Raw genomic sequence first — 21,433 nt, 5'->3', positions numbered from 1 at the left:
AGTAAATGATCAACCTACCAGCGATCATTATTTCTTACTTCTAGACCCTCGTGAAACCCACAGATGAGGGACGTATCATCATTCCCTCCGGTTTATTCCCATATTAGGAGCTCAATCCCCTAGAATTCTTCTACCCCGCGTACTTTTCTCGGTTTGACTGAAGATTGAGTGTATCTCAATAGACGGATGAGGAGGCCGAGTTGCCGAATTACAGGGCTTGAAAATGGGCGTTAATTCTCGTGTCATCAAAAAAAATGGGCGCTTGTCTATAACGCTGACAGAAAACGCCTCTCCCGCTACCCAGGTGGTGGAATGATAACGGGCCCGAATCAGCCAATCCTCTGGCTTGGGCGTTATTATGGCGGTTCTAGATATTTCGGGTGCAATTTTTCTATTTGTGGCTTGATTTTTAGGTAATCTGTGTGTATTCCATTTTTAGAGCTAGTGGAAGTGACTCACTATAATTAACAACTTAACCGAGAGCGATATCAATTTGGGAAGATTTTCATAAGCGATCTCATGAATGAACGCCCAACCTGCCACACGAATTGACAACCTGCCTAAAAGCTACTGTGGAGATAAAAAAAACCCCCGCGACTTCGGGGTACACCTGCAAGTTTGCAAATCATTTTCCCCAGAGCAAAAAAAAAAAAAAAACAGACCTCATCTACTAGTATGGATACTTCCAAGCCCTAAACTGTAAAACATCTCATGTCAACCTGAAACCCCTGAGGTAAAATCCACATGCAACAGCCCAGAACAACGACCCATGCACTGACCCCGTCGGTCGATGCATAGCAATTGTCAGTTCGCCGCACTAATGCAACGCCTTATGCACGACCACACAGACTAATCAAGCTATTCATGCCCCACTATCACATCCGTCGAGTCGTAGCTCCGGGATCGCGCGCACTGACTACCGCGCCTCCGTTCTGGCCGGTCGAACTTGGTGGGGGTTACTTTGGCGCTGGGCCTTCGTCGCCATGCTATGCATAAGCGTGGGGCCAAGAGTACAAGTGTACATAATATATACTTCCTCCGAGTGAGGCTACTAGTCTGTTGGTGGTAGAAGTGGCTTCCCGAAGTATATCTTTCGTACACTTTGGGCTATAATGTTACTATCATATGCACAACTATCAATATCCCAGGGTCCGTGCTGTCTCGCACCGAATACGCATCATGTATACCACCCAGATGTATATCCAATCGACTAAAGCGGCTGTCCCTGATCGTCTACCCGGCCTCGCCAGTGGTGGATATGTGATGCCAAGATGTGTGTAATGTGGTGCCACTTGCTCAACATATTTTTTTTTATGAGACACAACGTTCGGGATACAGATGCCCCTTGGGAAACGTGTGTGCCTCGCAGGGATGTTGGAAGGTCAGGTGGTGCTCGGTGCAGTGCATTGCAGAAGAGGCGCGTATGGGATTTGCGTGACGTGCGACATTGCATAGTCAGCCCATATGCGCTGCTTGCGTGCGATTTTCTTATTCTCGAGCTATCAGTAGCTGCGGCCCAATCACTGTTGAGTTGCCTATCTTTGCTTCAGAATTTTCAAATACTCAGCGCTGAAACCGGTTGAAATGTCTATGTTGTGGTACACACGGTTAATTGGGAGGGTTGCCATATCACAATGTCCAATTGTCGTGGAACCTGTAAATAGAATGTTGGATGCATATCTTCACCGGGTGTATTCGAGTGTACTCTGGATGATTGAGATATTTAGGCAGATTCCATTTCTACAACCATGTGCAGCGAACAACCATCTCCCATTGGTAGATCCTCCAGAATAATTACGAACCCGAGGTAGATCCTGGGGTATAACTCGCGGGGTAAAAAAAAAGGGATCAGAACGCATGTCAGCATCGCTCCGATCCATGAGATCCGCATCAAACTCCGAGTTCACAGAGAATGCATCGTGGACGCAAGAGCTGACGCCAGCCGTATCCACGCAGGGTAGCTAAAGTTCTCTAGGGAACGCGCTGCCCCTCTCTCTCATTTCACTGCCCCTCCCTTGTCAATGCAAAGCACTCCTGCTTCATTTTATTTCCTTTCGGCCGCTCTTGGCAAGCAGTGACTGCAAGTCTGGACAGACCGACCGCTGCCCAAAGCGCACGTTTTGTCACCGAGATGAAGCAGGGCGAAGCTTATTGTTAGCTGTATCGGGTCGAATTGCGCGAGGTGATCCTCGGGAACTGGGCCGGCTATGGAGGAAGAGTCAAGTCTGAGTTCAGCCACAGTAACGCCCTCGGGGGAAGTTGCAGTTTAGAATTGTTGCCAGCAAAACAAGGCGAATGTCAAGGAGCACACCACTCCGTTGGAAGTGTATCAATTTGTAAAAATTGGAAAAGGTTCAAATTGGGTGCGAATTGGAAAGTGAGATCGCATCTGGGCGATCATTTCAAGAGTAGATTATTAGCAAATTGGCTCTCATTCCGTTAGAAAATAAGATCCTAAGGTTGAACTCTGTGAGCTCAAGGTTCACACATGAAGAGAGTATACTTCTGATAGGTTTCTAGTCTGACCGCTTCGACGCTTCGACCGCATAACACTTTTCTACTATTCAAGGGGTTCCGGGCTAGGATCCGATTCGGGCTTCCCGTGAACCGAACAACCGATGGAGGGGTTCTTGGACTTAGACGTCGGAATGAAATTAGAAAAAGAAAGGAAAACGGGAAAAAAAAAACGAGAAAAAAATCAAAAAAAGCAAAAAACAACGAAAAGCGCACGGAAGTTTCCAATGTCTTGGTAAGAAGGGGCTAAACGGACGTTATCGCCCTGCAGCTTAATGTTGCAACCTTGCCGCTCTCACCGAGATGTTCAGATTTGGCAAAATGAGGATCTTCAAAGAAGTGATATCGGGTAGGCCCGCAGACTAATGTTCAGACCGTGGATACTAGGAGTTTTGCGGGATAACTCCAGATGGAAAAAAGGAGGGTTGTAAATCCGGAGATCATCATAGCCTTGCAGATCAGAATACCAAAAGTAGTTCGAGACTGTCAGATGAACGTTGAGTCGAGACTCCGAGTACCCACCATATACGCCATGGGGCTGCAGGAAATTCGCCAATCTGATGGCATTTCCGAGGGGATCAATGAAAATAAAACAGAATGGTTAAATCGTCAAATCGCCATAACGCCATAACGCCCATAAAGCCACTTGAAAGCCACCTGTTTTGTTGGGATATAGGTCAATGAATAGAGTGGCAAAAAGGAAAACTCTGCGCCGCTAGATACAAACAAAGGGGGTGGTGTGGCCTGGGCGTGGGCGTCTACAGGTCGAGAACAATTTCGTAATCGTTGCCAAGCCCAACCGCTACGGAGTACTACGGAGTATGTACTATAGAGCTCGGGAGGGCTTGCACGTTGGAAATATTTTGGAAATATAGAACAATAATAAACTTGCCATGGATTTGCCTGGATTTGCCTGGATTTTTTCTATTTGCCTAGTATGACAGCTAATTGGTGGGACATAGAGAATCAGTCACCTTGGGGGCTGAAGGGATGGTGAAACGCCGAAAAAATCAATTGAGATATTGGCATGAGTTTCACGCTATTTAGTAAATTCAATTTCAATTTTCTCTATTCTATCAATTCAATACTTTGTACTTGCAAGCTTAGCAAGTCAGTTGTGTCTTTTATAAAGAGATTGTATCAAATGCAAATAAAAAAATATATGCATATACTTCCAAGATTTTATGAAATGTCTTGGAGTACAAGAAAAAAAAAAGTAGTATGCTGCACGAGCGACCGGGGGTCCAGACCTGCCGCCAAGTGCCCAAAAACCAAGGCAATCGGCGACTATCAAATCTGCACCTTGACATCATGGATTATGTGCGTGGAATTACCACGTCTATATAGATAATGGGAAAGTCGTGATTCTCGGATAACATTCGGAGGTTGCAATTGCCTCCGTAGAAGATTCGTGATTATACGTGATTTCAATCCAATGAGAAAATCATATGATTCGAACAATCTCAACCTTGGGAATTGATATCATATCTATACATTATCCCCGAAGTCTCATATCTCTCCATCGTTCATTATCTAATAGTCGGCATTTTACGGCAACTTCGGTGGAGTCCTGTCGAAAACCTGATCCACCAAAGTCCGGAGTACTTAACAATGAGACTATAGCCATGCACGTCACAGTACCCCGTAGGACTATATCAATGAAAATTTCTTGTTCTTTTGATATCTCCATGGTCGTGTAGCGGGAAACCCACTATGTTCCACTACCGATAAGTTGATTCCGGGTCGGAAGTGTCAGAAATAGTCTCGATAACAGCGTATGATCTATATTAGATTACATTCTAGACTTTGTTCTTTACGTCCGAAAAGGGTAGCACAATGAGTAACTTGCCCCCTTTAACAACCCCCACGATATCCATACGGTGTGTAGTTTGAAGCAAAGGGATGAGTGGAGATTATGCTTCTAGCACTTGCATGGCATCCCTAGTTTACCTGTGCGAAACAAAAAAATCTGGAACAAACAGGTTTGGGGGTGATCCATAAATCTTGGCCAATCTTTCGACCACGGGGGGAAATTGATAAGGATGTGTACACATCAAAATAGCATTCAGGGATTTCAATGATAACAACAACATCAATACTCGGCTAATAGTTTCGAATAGGACTCATTTTGATATTTTAAGGGAATCTATACACAAAAAATTAGATATATCCAAACACAGGTAACAGGTTGAAGCAAAGTTAAGTGTACGGAGTACATGGACCTCTCTTAGCGCCTGTGGGCTGATGGAGGCCTGTAGTCCGCTAATTGTGCCACTAAGGAATGATGAGTGCATTATAGTAAAGATCATCCAACGTGCTCGTGCGAATGGACCACATGTCGGAGAATTCGGAAAACCAACCTTGGGAAGAGAGGTGGAAATCGAGTATGTGAGCTGTAGAGTGGAGGATATGAGTATGGTATATTCATATCTACATACATGTATGGGATATATCTATATCTATATCTTTCTAGTCTGACATAGTATATACAATAGAAACAGGGAAATGATACAATCTAAAAAAATAGATAAATATAAAAATAATATACATAATACATAATATAAAAAAAAAAAAAAAAAAAAATCCTGGAAGTTATCCCCCACCTATACGGGCCGCATTGACCTGGTTATCGAAGCGGAGTAAAGCAGACGCACCTAGACAATTATTTTATGGCGCTTGGATATTAATTTATTTTTCGCATGTCTCGCAAAAGCTATAATACCGGATTTTATATATATTTATTCTTATCTTCTCTCAACGGTCATAGCGTGGAATACTTGATTCGCCACTATATCTTTTTCCCTGTACTTTCAAGGTACCTTTAAATCACCTCTCTCCCTTGATCGCGGCTGTGCCGGGAGCTTGAATACTTTTTCTCTTTTGATATACATCTCTCGTCTCTGTATTTTTTTTTTGGTTAACCTTTTCCGCCTTGGCTAATATTCTCTCGCCACCTTCCATACTTCCAACGGTATTGATAAGCTCCCTTCCTTCCTTCTCAATTCCCTTTCTATTTGATGTTACCTGTGAAACCAATTCCTACTGGCACCTTCCTCAAGTGTCACCTTTCTTTTATATTCCCTGGGGGATATGGCATGTTGTCTTCGCCTCTTGCCACTCCTTGACCTTGCCTCGCCACAATATCTCGAAATTTAATGAAAAGCCTTTTACTAACGGCCGAAGCTTCAGGCACTTGATTGTGATTTGAAACAAATACCCTTCCCGAGTTCCTTATCAACCTTTCATCCCCTTCTTGTGTTGAGACACACAAGTCGGCCGGATGCCATACACTGCGCCATTGAAGTTGCTCGCCGCGCAGCACATTGAATACACAAAACCAACCGAAGAGCCTTGTGAGAGGCCCGGTTCGGTTCGCTCTCCGTCAGGACGGGTTCAGACTTCCCGCTCCTATTCCTCTACCTCATATACCCGCCGTCATCGGAGGAGTCCTTCGAACACAAAATCGACAGTGCATTCCACCCCAGAATCCCCGGCCTGGGCCTCCCCCTCCATCGATCCACATGCCAGTCTCCGTCAATCTCCACCGCCGATAAGCAATGCTATCATCCCTCCCGGGGCGGTAATCTCGCCTCCCGAGTCTGCCGTGAACTCGAGTGATGAGGAATCACCATACCGGAGTGGTGAGGGTGTCAAGTTTGACGAGCTGGAGGCGGCCGTTCGTTCAATTAAATTGAGGAGGGAGAGTTCACCGGAAAGAATGGGTTCAGACACAGAAACGTCGGCTCGGCCCTCATCGAGTGCGCCGTCGACTGAGGCAAAGCCCACTCGCCCCAAGCTCCCCCACCTACCACTGTCCAAAGAAGCTCGCAAGATCAGTCACTCCCGATCGTCTACCGAAACCGCCATCGGCATGACTCGGGAACACGCACTGACTAGCTCGCCCGAAGACAGTGACGTGGAGATGTCATGCAAGCCCGCTATGGTCCGTAAGAAGTCAGGTGAGCTTGTTCGACCCGCTCTTCGTCCTTCCTCGGCACGGCGACGACCATCCAGCATGCCTGGTACCCCCGTCTATTCCAAGGCGGTGCACTTCGACTCCCACTTGGAGCACATTCGTCACTTCCTCCAGCTAGATAAGCCATTGGCTGTCAGCACAGAAACATCACCAGTTGAAAACCACGATGGCAAGGTCGAATTCCCCTTTGGCTCTGACTCGCGCGGTCCGTCGTGGGAGTGGGAGATCAAGCTTGCCAATTGGCCTAAAGATATCTCATCACGTGCCACTCGTCCAGTCCGCCTCGAGCGATTGTTTTTGTCGGCTGATAAGAGCACTTTGATCGGCACTGTGGCAGTGGCCAATATTGCGTTCCACAAGAATGTGACTGCTCGTTTCACACTGGATTATTGGAGGACCACCTCGGAGGTTGCAGCGGCTTACTGCCATGACGTTCGCCGCCAGCAAGCTGCCGACGGATATGATCGCTTTTCATTCGACCTCAAGCTGAATGATCAGGCCAATCTGGAGACCAAGACCATGATCATGTGCATCCGCTATAACGTGAATGGACAGGAATATTGGGATAACAATGATTCGGTGAACTATCAGATTGATTTCCACAAAGTGCCCAAGGCCGCCACGAGCAAGCCTGCAAGTGGCGGATCTCGCCCTGCTCTTCCCCGCAGCCGATCCTTCACCAGCACTCATACTCTCCGACCGCACTCCATGCCGCCCACCTATGATTTCCCCGACCTTAGCGATAAATCATTCTCGAAACCTCTCAATGGTGCCAATGGTGCGCCGCTGACTCGTACGCCCTCTGATGAGATCGATACGGTCGCGCCGCCTAAACGCCGCGAAAACTCCAACCGCCAGGCATTTGGAAACCGGTACGACTTCGGAGCGTCATTGTCTGCTGCTATGCGGTCGAAGGCGCCTCTGGATCGGACCGCTCTGACTACCCGTGCGAAATCTGGGGAGCCTGTGGTGGCGGAGAGTCCCAAGCCGACCAGGAAAACTCCTACTTTTGAGCAGGGCCATGATTCTGCAGTGAGCGATAACTTCCGCGTAGAAGGTCGTGTGGCAGATCTGAAACCTTCCTCTCTGGTATCTAGCAAGCCCCAGCTCGAGTCCTCCGTGTATCAGGAGTTGGTCGATAAGTACTGCTTTGTAAGTTTTCTCGACAGTGAATTACACTATGACAGTCAACTAACATTTCATAGTATGGGTCTCCGCAAGGATCGAACCTTAAGGCACACGCATCGATCTCGAGCGGTCGTGAAGGCGAGGCTCCAAGGCATATCTCTGCCCCAGCCTGCCCTTCACCCCCGCTATCTCCTCGGTCTCCTGCTCCTCTCGCTGCTCCTGTGGTCGAGGCACCTCGTGCTACTGCTAGCCCACGCACCTCGCCGCGGCCCTCATCCGCCATGTCTTTTCGCTATTCTTTCAACCGTGGTTTCATGAATGAACCTCACTCTCCAACCGTCATTAGAGGGTGAGTAACATAGACTGTTATATAACAGCGCCCAACCTGGCTATGATCCTTCCGGTCGGCCTTCAAGAGTATATTGTTGACGACCTTCGTGAAGTGGATTTGATAGTCCTTGTATGGAACTGGACAGATCCGTTGGCTCAGTTCCGACCTCTTTGCCACCACCATCTATCAGCGCTGTCTGATAGATCTTTTTTTTTCTTCTTTCTTCTTTCTTTTCTTGACTCCCTCTCAACATTACCCTGCTCTATCTCGCCAGTGGTTTCAACCAGCAGCATATGTGAGCGATTGTCTCTGCGATGCATAATAAACCGCGGACGTTTCGTTGAATCATTCGCTGTGCGGTTCGCTATCACCAGTCGTCGGCCCAAATTATCGACGCGCCCGTACCGGCTTTGTCTGGTGCGGTGCTTCTCACCCTTTTTTTTTATTACCTCTGCGTGCTGCTTCGGCCATGCATGATGACGCTACGATTTCCTTTCCGAGGCATTTTTTCGATTCTTTGCTGTTCTTTGCTGGATGGCCCCCTCTTCAACGCAAAAAGTTTTTAGTATGCCGCCTCCGCTCCTGATTTTGATGCATTGCACTTTATGGGGTTTTTTTTTGATTGCATGGTGTTCTGGCGTATTCTCTTTTCAGCTTTTTCCCCTATTGTTATTCCGGTTTTAGTGCCACAATATTGTCTACCTTTCTGGTTGGACGTGGACAGAAGATGCGAAGATAGTGATACATGACTGCCTACTATATAGGCAACGCGACGTAGTTTTGAAATGACACGAGACATGATGAACGCGACCGACTGGATCCTTCTTTTTCCCTTGTAGCTTGACAGGATATTTTTTCAAGTATAAATTATTCCTCTACTGTTTGACAAAAATGCTAGCCACCCGTTGAAAAGCTAAGGAGTCGATAAAATGAAGTTCACATTCATTTGCGTGGAGTCTTGGGGTATACTTCCAAATCAGGCTAGCCCCATTCCCTATCTTATCACCACGTGACCCAAATCAATGTTGCTCACGCAAGAAAACGCGGGCCCGGCCATGGCTGGTAGATGCGCTGGAAACCGACCCTTCATAACGCCCTTTTTCTTCCCCGGTCGCCCGCCAATCACCGCCGCATTGCAGAATGATGGAAAACCTGTCTGCTTACCTAAATTACCCAATTTCCGGATCACGCCTAATCGGCTTCCTTATTTAAACTGCCTTCCCCCTCCGTGTAAAGATTTTCCTATTTCCCCCTCTTTTAACATCCACGCCAAACCATCAAATCGCGTGTTTTTTCATCGTTTATCGACAACATATCGTCGATTCATCCACTTTTCTAAGACCTTCAATTCTAAGTATCTGAAACAATGTCTGGACGTAAGTATTACTATCCTTCCATATCTTCTTGCCGCTATTACCCCTATTTTCTTTGTTGTCCGCGTGGCGTGGTGAGGTTCTAAAGAACTGGTGATGTTCCTGTCAGCACGTGATATGTGCCTTGGGCATCAACTGCATCACGCCTTCCCTAATTAGGAATGGCTGTTCACCTATACGCATCTTAACACAACCTCCAACAACCCTCACCTCCCTGTCCTCCCTTACTCTCCATCTTAATTTATTTTATAACCCCCACACCCCATACCACACTCACACCCTCACATAATTCCCAAAACAAAAACTAATAATTTTAAACAGGCGGCAAAGGCGGAAAAGGCCTCGGCAAAGGCGGCGCCAAGCGCCACCGTAAGATTTTGCGCGACAACATCCAGGGCATCACCAAGCCCGCCATCCGCCGTCTCGCCCGTCGTGGCGGTGTCAAGCGTATCTCCGCCATGATCTACGAGGAGACTCGCGGTGTGCTCAAGTCTTTCCTTGAGTCTGTTATCCGTGACGCTGTCACTTACACCGAGCACGCTAAGCGTAAGACTGTCACTTCTCTTGACGTTGTCTACGCTCTTAAGCGCCAGGGCCGTACTCTCTACGGTTTCGGTGGTTAGAGTTCTCTTATGACTTGAATGGCCGGATGCGATCGAGCCGCTCTCACGATCTGTGGGAGGTGCTGGGTCTGGGCTTTTTCTTTAATGTGTCATGGTGTGATGGGTTTGCTTTTTGCGTGAATGGTTATGGGGTTTATGGATTTCTTTGGGTCTGCCTTTTCTTGCGGATTGCTTTTCTTTTTCTTTGATAATGGACTGTAGGTGTCCTTGATATCTAGTGATAGCCTCTGATTGACTCCTGTGGTTCAATACAATGCCTGCTATTAGTCATATGATTCTCACGTAGTTTGTGTCTTGTAGCAAATAACCTTAGTGTTTGGGTGGTACATAGGCTGCACAGGGGCAGGTAGGTGGCTGCCGTTGGAATGTATGCTGTCTTCGGGAAGGCACGGGCGGAGAATAGCCCCACAACTTTAAATTCCCCTTTCGTAACAGAACTCACCTATACAACCTTGAAATTGTTTCCCTTACAAACTCAACTCCCACTCTCATGTGAAATCTCCTCTAACATCACTAGCCATTAAAAATATGGTTTCCCTTTCGGCACAAGCCGGAAGATTCTTCTTACCTCACGAGACAGCCCGCCATGCAGCAACCATTCTCGGCTTCCCATCCAAAGTCTCCATCGCCTCGGCATACTACGAAAGCGCATGTGTCGACATTGCCAATCTTGCCTCTGTCATTTCAGTCCATGAGCCAGTCAGACTGTACGTGCAACCTGATGAGCTCCACAAAGCACAGTCAATGATCAGCCAAGCCATCACCAAGTACCCAAGCAACATTTCAAACATTGTTGCCATTCCATTTCCCACAAATCACCTTTGGGTCCGCGACACAGGCCCCGTATATGTTCGTGGAACTGGCGAATCCATCAACCAACGTTTCGCAGTCAATTTCCGTTTCAGTGAATGGGGAAAGAAACACGAGATCGCCAAGCATGACCGTGCTTCGGATGGACTTGACTGGCCTGTCATGAGTCCTCGACAGATCGATGAAAATGCAGCCTTTGCACGTAGGGTTGTTATGTCTGATATCTCGCCTTCTCCGGCGACTCTTATCGAGTCACGGGTTTGTTTGGAAGGTGGGGCACTTGTTGTTGATGGTGAAGGAACGCTTCTGGCGACTGAAAGCAGTGTCGTCAATGAGAATCGGAACCCAGGTCTTTCAAAGAGCGCGATCGAGGATGAGCTACGTCGGCTGCTGGGTGTTGAGAAGATCATCTGGTTCCCCGGCAGAAAGGATCTGGATGTTACTGATGTGCATGTCGATGCTGAAGTCAACTTCATCCGGCCTGGTGTTGTTGTTCTCTCACGACCACATTCTAGCGTGCCGAAGGAATGGCTGGAGATTTACGAGGAGATCAAGGAGATACTGGCGAAGTCGGTCGATGCGAAGGGCCGTCCTTTCGAGGTGCATGTTGTGGACGAGCCGAATCCCAAGATCTTTGGGGTCTTGTCTTACGATGAACCTGCAACTAACTATGTGAACTTTTATTTCGTCAATGATGGGCTTATTCTTCCCCAGTTCGGTGATTCCCGGCGAGATCAGGAGGCCTTGGTATTGTTTCAGAAGCTGTGTCCTGATCGCGTGGTGAGGCCGGTATTTGTGTCTGCTCTTCCATTGGCTGGGGGCGTGATTCACTGCGCAACTCAGCCAGTTCTTGAATGAGCATGTGCTACCAGTACTTTTGTGCGCAAATGGGTTTGCCTATAATACCATAGGCATTGTGGAATAATCGAACAACAGTCTCTAGTGAGAATTGATCAATTATCTGCTAACGCTCCATTCTACATAATTATACCATTCACTAGAACTTAAATTAGATTAGATTGCAGTACCTGAACAGGAAGCCTATACGTCGATCAACCCTCGGCTATGGGGAAATCCTGGGGGGAGCGGGGAAATCGGCCGATCCAACCTCGCTGAATTCATAACAAATCTGACATCAAACAAGTGAACTGTTCCCAAAAGACTCGTGCTCTCTTGCTATTTCCAGCGCATTTCTAAGACGATGGCGAAGGCCTGCGACCACTGCAACCCGAATAACGAGAACGAAAAATGTACTAGTCCGACTAGTCCGACTAGTCCGACATGCATCAGATGCAGTCGTCTGAAAACTGTCTCCACTGCTCATCACACCAAGCGCATGAAATACCGCTCTTCTTCCAAATCCCCGGATGGGAGGGATTTGGAAGTTCCCAATGTCGCGTCGCAACAGCCCAGCTCCAATGAAAACGAGAGCGATGTCTCCTCTTGCTCGTCTAGTCAACGATCATTTTCCAGCTCGCCTCCCAGAGTCGATGAGGCTTGGACACCGGAAACACCCGACTTCCTGGTCCTCTCGCCAGAGAAATTACTCGCCGCACCAAACAACTTTCAAACGACATCAGACGCCTTGCGCACCGTTATGGACGTGGAAACATTCACATTCATACATTTACCCTTCATGTTTGGAGGTAGTTTTGTCCCCATATCCCAAAAGACCGTTTATGTTATCTTGCAACTATGCGCCCCGATCCTAACAGAAGGATACCTGGCCTTCCTGGGCCTGATGACGAATTACCAAAAGTCCCTCGTTGTACGTCGGCACGAGCCCGACATGCTTAAAGCCGCGAAGGGATTGCAACGTCTGCGAAGTGTGAAAATCGCACACCATTACGACGCGGCGTGCGTGCTCTTCCTCGGTCAGACTATGTACGTCTTCAATGTTCTCACAGCGCCGTACTCCAGTACAGCGCATTCTATCGTTCGAAGCGCGCTCATGTCGGCAAAACCATGGATTCCTAAATTGCTGCAGGCACCTGTCATGGATACGGTAACCATGTCTCCGATTTTGATTGATACCATCGAGTGTCTGGTGCACCGTGAGATCCCTATAATACGACTCGACCCGCAGCGTCGCGTCATCATCGATCGCTACGGTGGTCTTTGTGCAACGCTTCTCCCTCACCTTTATGATATCTGCAAGTGTAGCAATGCATTGAAGATAAATACTCCAGCCGTCGGATCTAAATCATACTCGGCTATACATGACCAACTGGATGAAATAGAGGATATCATCCGACGCTGGCGGCCGCAAACCATGACTGGATTATTCGAGAATTACGGCCAGCATGCGGTGTTAGCAATGGTCACACAAGCAAATGTGTATCGGCTGGCGGCTTTATTAATCCTCCATCGACTGCGATATCCGCTCGGAGTCGAGGACGAGGAAGCACACAAGCTTGCGAATGGAATATTCTCTGAATTGACATTCTTTGCCAAAGCAGCGGTCAATGTAAAGGATTCTAGCGCGTTACCGGTCGTCTTTCCTTTGACGATGGCTATGCTTGAGATAAATGGGCCCGGAGAAGATCTGATAGAGCGCCTGGCCTCGCCGTTCACAGCCCAAAGCGCTAGTGCATGGCGGCTGCATGACTTTGTGAAAGTGGCTAGATCGTCGAGGGAGGCGGGGTTTGAGGGTCTGTGGTTTGACTTGGTTGATTCACATCTTCGGGTTGCGGTACCGCCATAGCTGTGAGTTGCTTTCAACGGAAATTATTATATGTATAGTATTATTTCAGGGATGATGGTCACGTTTCTGCATGTCGCAGGATCGGGTATCAAGGCGGGGTAAACGCACTGCCTAGTGGAGCTTGGAGTGACCATGAGCCTTACCTCTCTTGTTACGAATTCAAAATGAATACTTCGTTGCCTTCTCTGGATTGTTATTGTTCTTACAAGAGTGCGACAAAGTCTGTCGTGGACTGGCGCGGTGAGCTGTGAACAGCCCACTTGGCCTAGCACCACTGAAATCGCAGATGTAGCGATACTCATTCGAGATCAGCAGCTACCAGTTCTTTAATACGTACTCGGTAAACTGTGGGACATTATCAAGAAGAGATGGGCAGTTCATAGTCTCTATATAGAGCGCGCTGCCTCGGACTACCAGGAAGAGAATTTGAAGTACAAGGCTTTGATAGATCGGTGCGATGCCTTACATTAATAAGTTTCCACTTATTATTAATGAGTGGTTGAGCCAATAGACATAACAAAACATTGCTGCCTTGAGCGAAGTCGACATAGCCACTTTCAGTTTCGACCAGCATGAAGTAAATGCCCTTAGGGGAATCTTCTTGGAATATTTAGTGATCAAATGAATATACTTCCCCTAAAATACATATAGAGCACATGGGAATCATCAAGCCAACTATTGTCCGACCATGAAGGCGCCCCCGAATCGGATCGCCAAACAAGAGACCTTCCATAGATCAACTCCCAAGGCTCGATCAACCCGAAACAACAAGGCTGTCAATAAAGTAGCCTTTATTGAGCCTTTATTGATCAGATGCTTCAGGGAGGGCGCGACCTGACTGAGCTGGCGCTATTCCTCTCAAAGCTTCCCACTCATGCTCCAGCATGGATAAATTGATAATATCGTGCCAAGCGCGACGATAGTATAAAGCCTCACGTTCGCGACCTTCATCCACGAACCCAAGCTTCCTATAAAGCTTCAAAGCATTGGGGTTGTACGAAAATGCGCCGATGATGACTCTGTGCAACCCAGCATACTGAAATGCCCAATCCAGCGCCCAGTTGATAGCTTCCCCGCCGTAACCTTTCCCACGAAAGCCGTCCGCAAATGAAACTCCTATCATCGCGTTTCGATGATGAGCGTAACCCGGTCCAGTGAGGCTGAAAATGCCCAAGTGGCCAATTGGGACTGGCTTGGAATTTTGAACAGGGCGATCCAGCGATTGAGTGTCAGTGGAAGGTGGAGTCTCTGTTTCAGGGGTATTTTGAGGAAGACATATAACTACTCCTAGGATGGAGTCTTGCATTGTTTTGATGAATTCCTCGGCTGAACCTTTGGGAGACGGGCGTGGAAGACGCCCAGTGCTTAGTATTTTGATTGTATCATCGTTGAGGATTTGATGCTGGAAAAATGCAATGTCCTCTTCGGTGTTCTCTGGGGCTCGGTAGATGAGCCGGCTAGACTTGGAAAGCTCCCCAATGTGTTGGGTTGATGCCATATTTGGAAAATCGGAAATTGATGTTGGAATGTAAAGTGTGTTCACTTTCTTGGGGATTATCGATAGCTTTATATGAAGGATGAGCTGAATACAACCCTCTTAGCGATAACCAGTTAGCTTTCATCGACGCCATGTTGCGGTGGGGTTAAAAATGAGGTAAGCGATATTAATTTCTGAGGTTAGTCGCTGCTAGGTTATCTCGGGCTCCCGATTAGGTCCCCGATCTCGGGATGGTTGTAAATTAGTGGAGAACCTGAGGCATCAACGCTACTTGAGGTATATGACCTTCCAAGGTTGTCTTTCTTCCTTTTCCTCATTTCGCCATCTACCTAGGCATGGGCTTATATCTTTGTTTTTTTTTTTACCCGTACTATCTAAGCCTTGGAAGGTATTTAGAGGGGAAAAGTCATTTTATATAATATCATGGCTCTGATCCAGATATAGGCAATATATCGAATGCTATATGGCTGAGGCACTTTCAAAAATACTACATATTAATTGTGTATTCACACGGACTAATCTTGACGGACAGCAGCTAGTCTCAAAGCTCTTACTTTGATATTCCTACCATGCGATTATCAAGGTGAGTTTACTTTCCAACACTCCATTTCCAAGGACCTATTCTTCTTTTCTCTTTCCTTCTCCTTGAACTTCACAATCCTTGGACACCCAGATTTTGTGATGCTGGTCCGTGAAGTTGATCTTACGGGTTGGACTCCCCTTCATGTTGCAGGATAGATTACTGAACTCTCGCTTTATTTTCACACCGAAGGAATTATAGTTCAAAGCCAGCTTTAACTTGACAAGATCGGCCCAAGACGGTGAACAGCACGTCAGAGCTAGACCCTGTTGGAACCCGTGACCCAGCGTCTCATATGATCATATAACATTGGCAAAAGCTGCATGGCATCTGATCATATTCTCAGATTTCTTTTGTCTTCGCTTCTTATCCCGAGCCAAATTAATATTTCCCTTATAACTATCTTGGTGTGCAGTGTTTGCCAATGCTACATGATCATATGAGACGATGGGTCTGGAGTCTAGGTCTTAGCTCTGATGTACTGCTCGCCATCTTTCTCTCTTCGCCACCTCTCTACCTCCTAGACTGAAGCGACTTGCGATTCCATATCACGGAAGTTCGGTGGCGGCTATCACCATGTTCTTTTATAGAAGCCCGATGAGAGAGACCGAGCCGTACAGAAGAAGAGTCTATTATGCTAGAGAAAGGACTGCAAAGTTTTGAGCCGGCAGATCCTATCAGATGGTGCTCTGATTTTGGCGAGCCAAGTGGCTCCAAGGTGATTTTATCTGCTTCATCATTTCAAAGCACATCGGTGCATCTCTCTAGCCCCCGGATTTAAGTACTAAGCATCTTTACAACCAGGAAGACTTCTGGTAGCGCTTAAAATAGCATTTGACTTTTTCCATATGACGACCTCGAGACCTAAGACGTCCACCCAGAGCAGTTGAGAGAAGGAGCGAAATAATGGATGGAACAGATGGAAGGATGGAATGATATTAGTATGTACTTCAATGACAAAACTTCAAGGAACTTGCTGTACTAGAATGCCTAAATATGTGAACAACACTATTTCTTTACCTGAAATCAATCATGATGCTGTCCATGGTCCTTCGTCCAAAACCAATGATACAAGCTCCTCCACTCGGCCGCTTCATCCTCTACATAATCACCAACCAGCTCGGCCGTCTCATTGATTTCATCAGAAACCGATGAAACAGGAACCTTCAGACCCGAAGAAGAATCAATGCCATTACCCAGACTTCGGGCAGTGTCAGCAGCGCCTGCGGAGTTTGATGTCATATCAGCAGCGACACTGCCAGAATTAGCGTTCAGTAGCTCCTCAGCGCCTTCCCTTGTTCTTTCCGCTAGATCACGTGCTCCTTCACGTGCAATCTCTGTATATTCCTCCGCCTGTTCGCGGGCACGCTCGATGAGTTCGTTGGGTGAGGGATAGCGATGTCCCAGCATCAGAAGGAGATAGTATGTCTTGATTATAAAAGCGTACACGGCATCTTTCGCGAGCATTGTAAACCCGTGCGAGAAGAAGCCTTTCAGCATTTCGCCATGAAGGCCAGCGTAGAGCCCTGGTATGCCATCTGTGCGGGCGATTGTGGCGACCGTCGAAAGTATTTCGGGGGTGAGAGAGGCGAGAAGGGAGGTCCGAGTCTTCCCTGCGGTTTCAGACTTGGGCTTAGCGCCGGTACTCGTTACTTGAGCTCTGGTTTTTGCGAGGGAGAAGGGGTATGTGATTGACGAGGCGGCGACTTTGCTAAGGGCCGCCAAGAGGAATGTCAAAACTGGCGGGGGTTTGGCGCGCTTTGAACGTGGGAGGAGGGCCCGTTTGAGGAATTCATTCAGGAAAAACGTGAGAGATGGATTCAGGGTGAGTATCAGGGTGGCCGAGTATCCAGACCAAAAGCCTAGGATACCTTTTTCAGCACGGATGCGAGCTGCTATGTCACTGGTTGACAAGTTCTTCCCATTTGCACCCTTCCGCGCTGCAGATGTCTGCTTTCGCGCGACGATATTCGACAGCGGGGTGGTGAATAGCTTGGCAAACGAGCCAGCCAGGATACCAACGGCAAGTTCGTCGATTATTGGAAGGACAATGTTTTTTTTCTTAGCAGCTCGCTCTACGCCTACATGCGCAATTATTCTCTTTTGGCGGATGGCACTATATGCAAGAAAGAAAAGGAACGAGTCCGCGACGGTCTTCCAAGTATCCTGTGCCAGACCAGGGTAGAAGCCGGCGATGCCTTGCTGTGCATAGATCTTGCGGGCAGCATCTGCCACGCTGGTATATGCTTCACTGTTCTCTTCATCGTCTGATTTCTCGCTTGGGTCACTGTCTTTCTGCTTCTGGGTCTGTAGACGGGCGACGATGACATTGAGCGGGTAGACGACTACATTGGAGATTGCTGCGCCGACTGCGCCGGCAGTTGCATTCCCTATGGCTGGGAGTGCTGGGCCACGGAGAGCAGCCGACTCCCAGTCGCGCGGGTCATGGGCTTCGTAGCGGTAGGAGGGATGGTAGACGTCCTTGATTGCGTGAGTATGTTAGTATGGTCTGATGTAGTGTAGGGAGATGGTGTGTATGTGTGAGAAAATCGAAACAGGTTGGTCTTCAGAACACACCAGTTGAGACTCGTAAGATAGCTTGTATTCTGCCATGGCTCTCCTTGGGCGTGAACGATACTTGGTATGTGTAATGTCAAAGTCCAGTTCTAGGGAAGTTGATATTATGCTCCAGATTGGTCCCCTCAACCTTTGATGTCAGATTTAGCCAGGATTTTAGACATGAGTAAAATATCACCCAGATGATTTGAAATGACGATAAATACAAAGAGTGGGAAGACTCGCAAGCTACGAACGTGATCTCTGTGGGATTAAAGCCGAGGTCCCATGGGAGCAATTACGTCATGTCGATCATATGGTCCGTGAATGCATCAGGCAACAAGGCAACGAATTCCTGTCGGCGCAGATACACCAGGATACCGGAGGATTTATTAATCCTAAGTATGCAGTAATATTTCTTATGTAATCAGGACAGTATAAATTGCCAGGAAGTCAATACAGCAATACGGAGAGTGGAAGACCATTGATTGGACCCATACATTTCCACCATACGGAGTAGTCGGACAGTTATAAGCCCGGTTCGCACTGAATAAGACTACTATATCGGCATATAGTACCTAGCAACTTGCTAGAAACTGTCTTATAAACCTCCACGAAGCCACTCCGCAGAAAGTCATCCCTTGTTTCACATCAAAACAACACAGCATCCAGCAATAGAAACAGTATCGATTCTCTCCGCTATAAAGGGCGATAAACTGAAGGATACACCGCAATAGCTCACCTGGTTTGCGAAGGTGCAGCTATACGCAATGCAAAAAAATGTCTGGGATCACTGCAACCCGGATACCCCGTTAACTGAACGACCTGATACTCTAAAGGAACCGGTACAACCAGAATATCCTAAAGAGGGCACCGAAACAGATCGAAGGAAATAGAGAGACTAAGTAGACGTGTATAAAATGAGCTATACTCGATAGGAGAAGCAAGCAAAGGGACTGAGTGATATAAATAAATATATCCTCACCTATCTTGACCCAGTACACTACCTCGCACTGATTATATATTGTACACCGTATAATAGACTTATATATCTGAAGTCTCGGTTCGCTCGATCGACCGCGTATAAGGAGGAAATCCGAATAAGTTAGAAAGTGTTTGCAATATAGAAGCCGACTGGAGACATCGATAAGTGGCTCTAAAAGTGGAACTCGCTAAGGGAGTAAGCGGTTAGTCTTGGTATTAAGGACAGAGATACCAATAGGGACTTCCTGTACGCTGTAAAAGAAGTTCTACCTATATAGTGGTAAGGTAAATACCAGGAAATAGTGATAGAAAAGAAGGTGTACGATACCCGAGATCTCCTTGAATTATTCCGCGCGATAAATCGCGAGATAGGAGTATAGGTGGTGTTATTAACCACTCCTCTAAAAGGCGCTTTCTCGACCTAGTAAGGTCACTAAGAGGCGAAACCGGAAATAAAGTAAGAGAAGCTTCCGTTTAAGAAGAGACACTACCCTTGTGGTAGCTTACACCCGAAGTATAAAGTTGCTACTTGCTGGCTCCTAAACGAAGCGATTCGGCTAGAAGGGTATACCCTAAACGAAGGGAAACTAGAGAAAGCAAAGAAGAAGTTAGGAAAGGACCACGCTTAGAAGCAATAGGTAGATAAAGTGATAGCTGAAGCTCAGTAAGCTCAGTAAGCACAGGAAAAACCAGCCGAATCCGCTAACTAAGTCAGCTTTACAACCACTTTTCGAAGTAAGCTAAGTGAAGCTATACAGATTAGTAAGCACGTGCTCTCTGTGGTAAAGGTAGGCGAGCCCTCCCTCTGTGACTAGTAGATTCTTGATACCGGATTAAGTGCGTATATCTGCAATAACCGAGCCCTATTCGTCGACTTTACACCTGATATAATTGACCTAATAACCGGAGATAGTACTACGTAGGTGCTAGGGAGAGGTAAAGTCAGACTTTTAGGGAGATACCCGGTAAAGGGAAGGATAGAGATTACCTTAAGCGACGCTCTATACTCACCAAGTTTCTATACGAGTCTTATATCGTACGCGATACTAAAGAAGAAAGGCGGCCTCTAGTGCCAACGTACAAACTGTATACGGGACCTAAATAATAGACCTATCGTCTGTGTGAACCTATAGGATCAATTCAATCTCTGGATCTTTAACAAGCTAGGCGAGGCTCCGCCACAACAAGTATATACTGTGTAGTAAGTATAACAGAAATTAGTGAAGCCACAGGAATCAAGGGCTTCCTCTAAAATTTGGTACCGACGCCTAGTATATATTTAACCGCGGACCGTAGTAAAGCTTGCTACTATAGTAGACAGCGTTGTTCTTAACGATAAAGGAGGAGTAAGCACAGAGTAAGAATCTCTATATTAGACCTATAAGACAGGAAGTGCTCCGAGGCAGATTTCAAGACGACAAGTTAGACGTACCTTTAGACGTTTTAGAAGGGTGTATTTCGACCTAATTCAGCTGCAGCCAGCCTACAATAAGCACCGCTGGATATCCCACTTCTACCTAGAAGGACCGAGATTCCACTGGATTATAACTCACGAAGTGAAACCTAAATATCAATTGGCTATTAACTAGTTTGTATAACTTACAAGAAATCAGTGGAAGCTGCTAATCAAGGCCTTCCACTACAACAATAAAGCAGTAGCTGGCAGAGCAGCGGAGTATAGTCTTATAAGCGATAGTATCCTGATATATCACTCCCCCCTAGGGCACTCAGAGATAAATAGGTATACTGAGAGATCAGGTAGAATGATTATCACCCGGATACGTATACTCGCCCTCGAAGGGAACCTCCTAAAGGAGCTATAGCCGGAGTTCGTAAGCGCCGCTGTATAGTTATTAAATCGTACACCAACGTATATCGCCGCCGAGAATCGGTGGGTGGTACTATAGGAGGAAGTGAGGAAGGAAGTCGCACTATAGGCGCCGAGGATAAACCTATCAAATATTAGGTTATATAGAAGCTTAGTGTACTGTAGGATTGAGAAGTAAGTACAGTCCGATAAGATAAACCTACGTGCAGAGATTGGCTTTGTGGTAGGATACCTTACCTCGAATATCTAGAAGATCTGGTTCCTATATAGTGGGAAAGTGAGGTATATCAGGGATACAGTTATTGACGAGACACAAAAATATACCCCTGATTATAAGAAATATCAGCCTATCCCACTACCAGCTATAACGGGACCACAGGAACTCACCGTTAAGGAGGTCGTACAGGTGATAAACCACCAAATTACTAGTTAAGAGGAGACTAGTACGATAGAAGAGAGGACTTAGGATCTATAGGAAGTATAGGAGCCTCAGTAAGTACAGCAGTAAGAGGAGGTTCCGCAGTAAGC

The 21,433-nt window shown here is 46.9% G+C and overlaps 6 protein-coding genes across 6 annotated transcripts; 4 read left to right on the top strand and 2 right to left on the bottom strand.

The window, feature by feature from the left end:
• Positions 1-5,794: 5,794 nt before the first annotated feature.
• Positions 5,795-7,971, top strand: N7479_008043 (protein phosphatase regulator GAC1; the record flags this gene model as incomplete). Its single annotated transcript, XM_057255737.1, has 2 exons — positions 5,795-7,642; positions 7,696-7,971. 2 exons carry the CDS (start codon positions 5,795-5,797, stop codon positions 7,969-7,971), a joined length of 2,124 nt encoding a protein of 707 aa, XP_057109599.1.
• A 1,344-nt stretch (positions 7,972-9,315) lies between these two features.
• Positions 9,316-9,945, top strand: N7479_008042 (histone H4; the record flags this gene model as incomplete). The annotated part of the gene is made up of 2 exons (XM_057255736.1): positions 9,316-9,325; positions 9,644-9,945. 2 exons carry the CDS (start codon positions 9,316-9,318, stop codon positions 9,943-9,945), a joined length of 312 nt encoding a protein of 103 aa, XP_057109598.1.
• A 528-nt stretch (positions 9,946-10,473) lies between these two features.
• Positions 10,474-11,613, top strand: N7479_008041 (agmatine deiminase family protein; the record flags this gene model as incomplete). Its single annotated transcript, XM_057255735.1, has 1 exon — positions 10,474-11,613. One exon carries the CDS (start codon positions 10,474-10,476, stop codon positions 11,611-11,613), a length of 1,140 nt encoding a protein of 379 aa, XP_057109597.1.
• Positions 11,614-11,956: 343 nt separating this feature from the next.
• Positions 11,957-13,459, top strand: N7479_008040 (uncharacterized protein; the record flags this gene model as incomplete). Its single annotated transcript, XM_057255734.1, has 1 exon — positions 11,957-13,459. The coding sequence occupies one exon, from the start codon at positions 11,957-11,959 to the stop codon at positions 13,457-13,459; it is 1,503 nt and encodes a 500-aa protein (XP_057109596.1).
• An 802-nt stretch (positions 13,460-14,261) lies between these two features.
• Positions 14,262-14,957, bottom strand: N7479_008039 (GNAT family N-acetyltransferase; the record flags this gene model as incomplete). Its single annotated transcript, XM_057255733.1, has 1 exon — positions 14,262-14,957. The coding sequence occupies one exon, from the start codon at positions 14,955-14,957 to the stop codon at positions 14,262-14,264; it is 696 nt and encodes a 231-aa protein (XP_057109595.1).
• Positions 14,958-16,563: 1,606 nt separating this feature from the next.
• On the bottom strand, positions 16,564-18,150 carry N7479_008038 (putative mitochondrial carrier protein; the record flags this gene model as incomplete). The annotated part of the gene is made up of 2 exons (XM_057255732.1): positions 16,564-18,018; positions 18,115-18,150. The coding sequence occupies 2 exons, from the start codon at positions 18,148-18,150 to the stop codon at positions 16,564-16,566; spliced, it is 1,491 nt and encodes a 496-aa protein (XP_057109594.1).
• Between the last annotated feature and the right edge of the window lie 3,283 nt (positions 18,151-21,433).

This window comes from Penicillium vulpinum (genome assembly GCF_028829585.1).
Source record: "Penicillium vulpinum strain IBT 29486 chromosome Unknown utg000003l_segment0_segment0, whole genome shotgun sequence".
Taxonomy (NCBI): Eukaryota; Fungi; Ascomycota; class Eurotiomycetes; order Eurotiales; family Aspergillaceae; genus Penicillium; species Penicillium vulpinum.
Note: the sequence above shows the minus strand (reverse complement) of the source record. Positions and strands in the feature narration are given on the sequence as shown.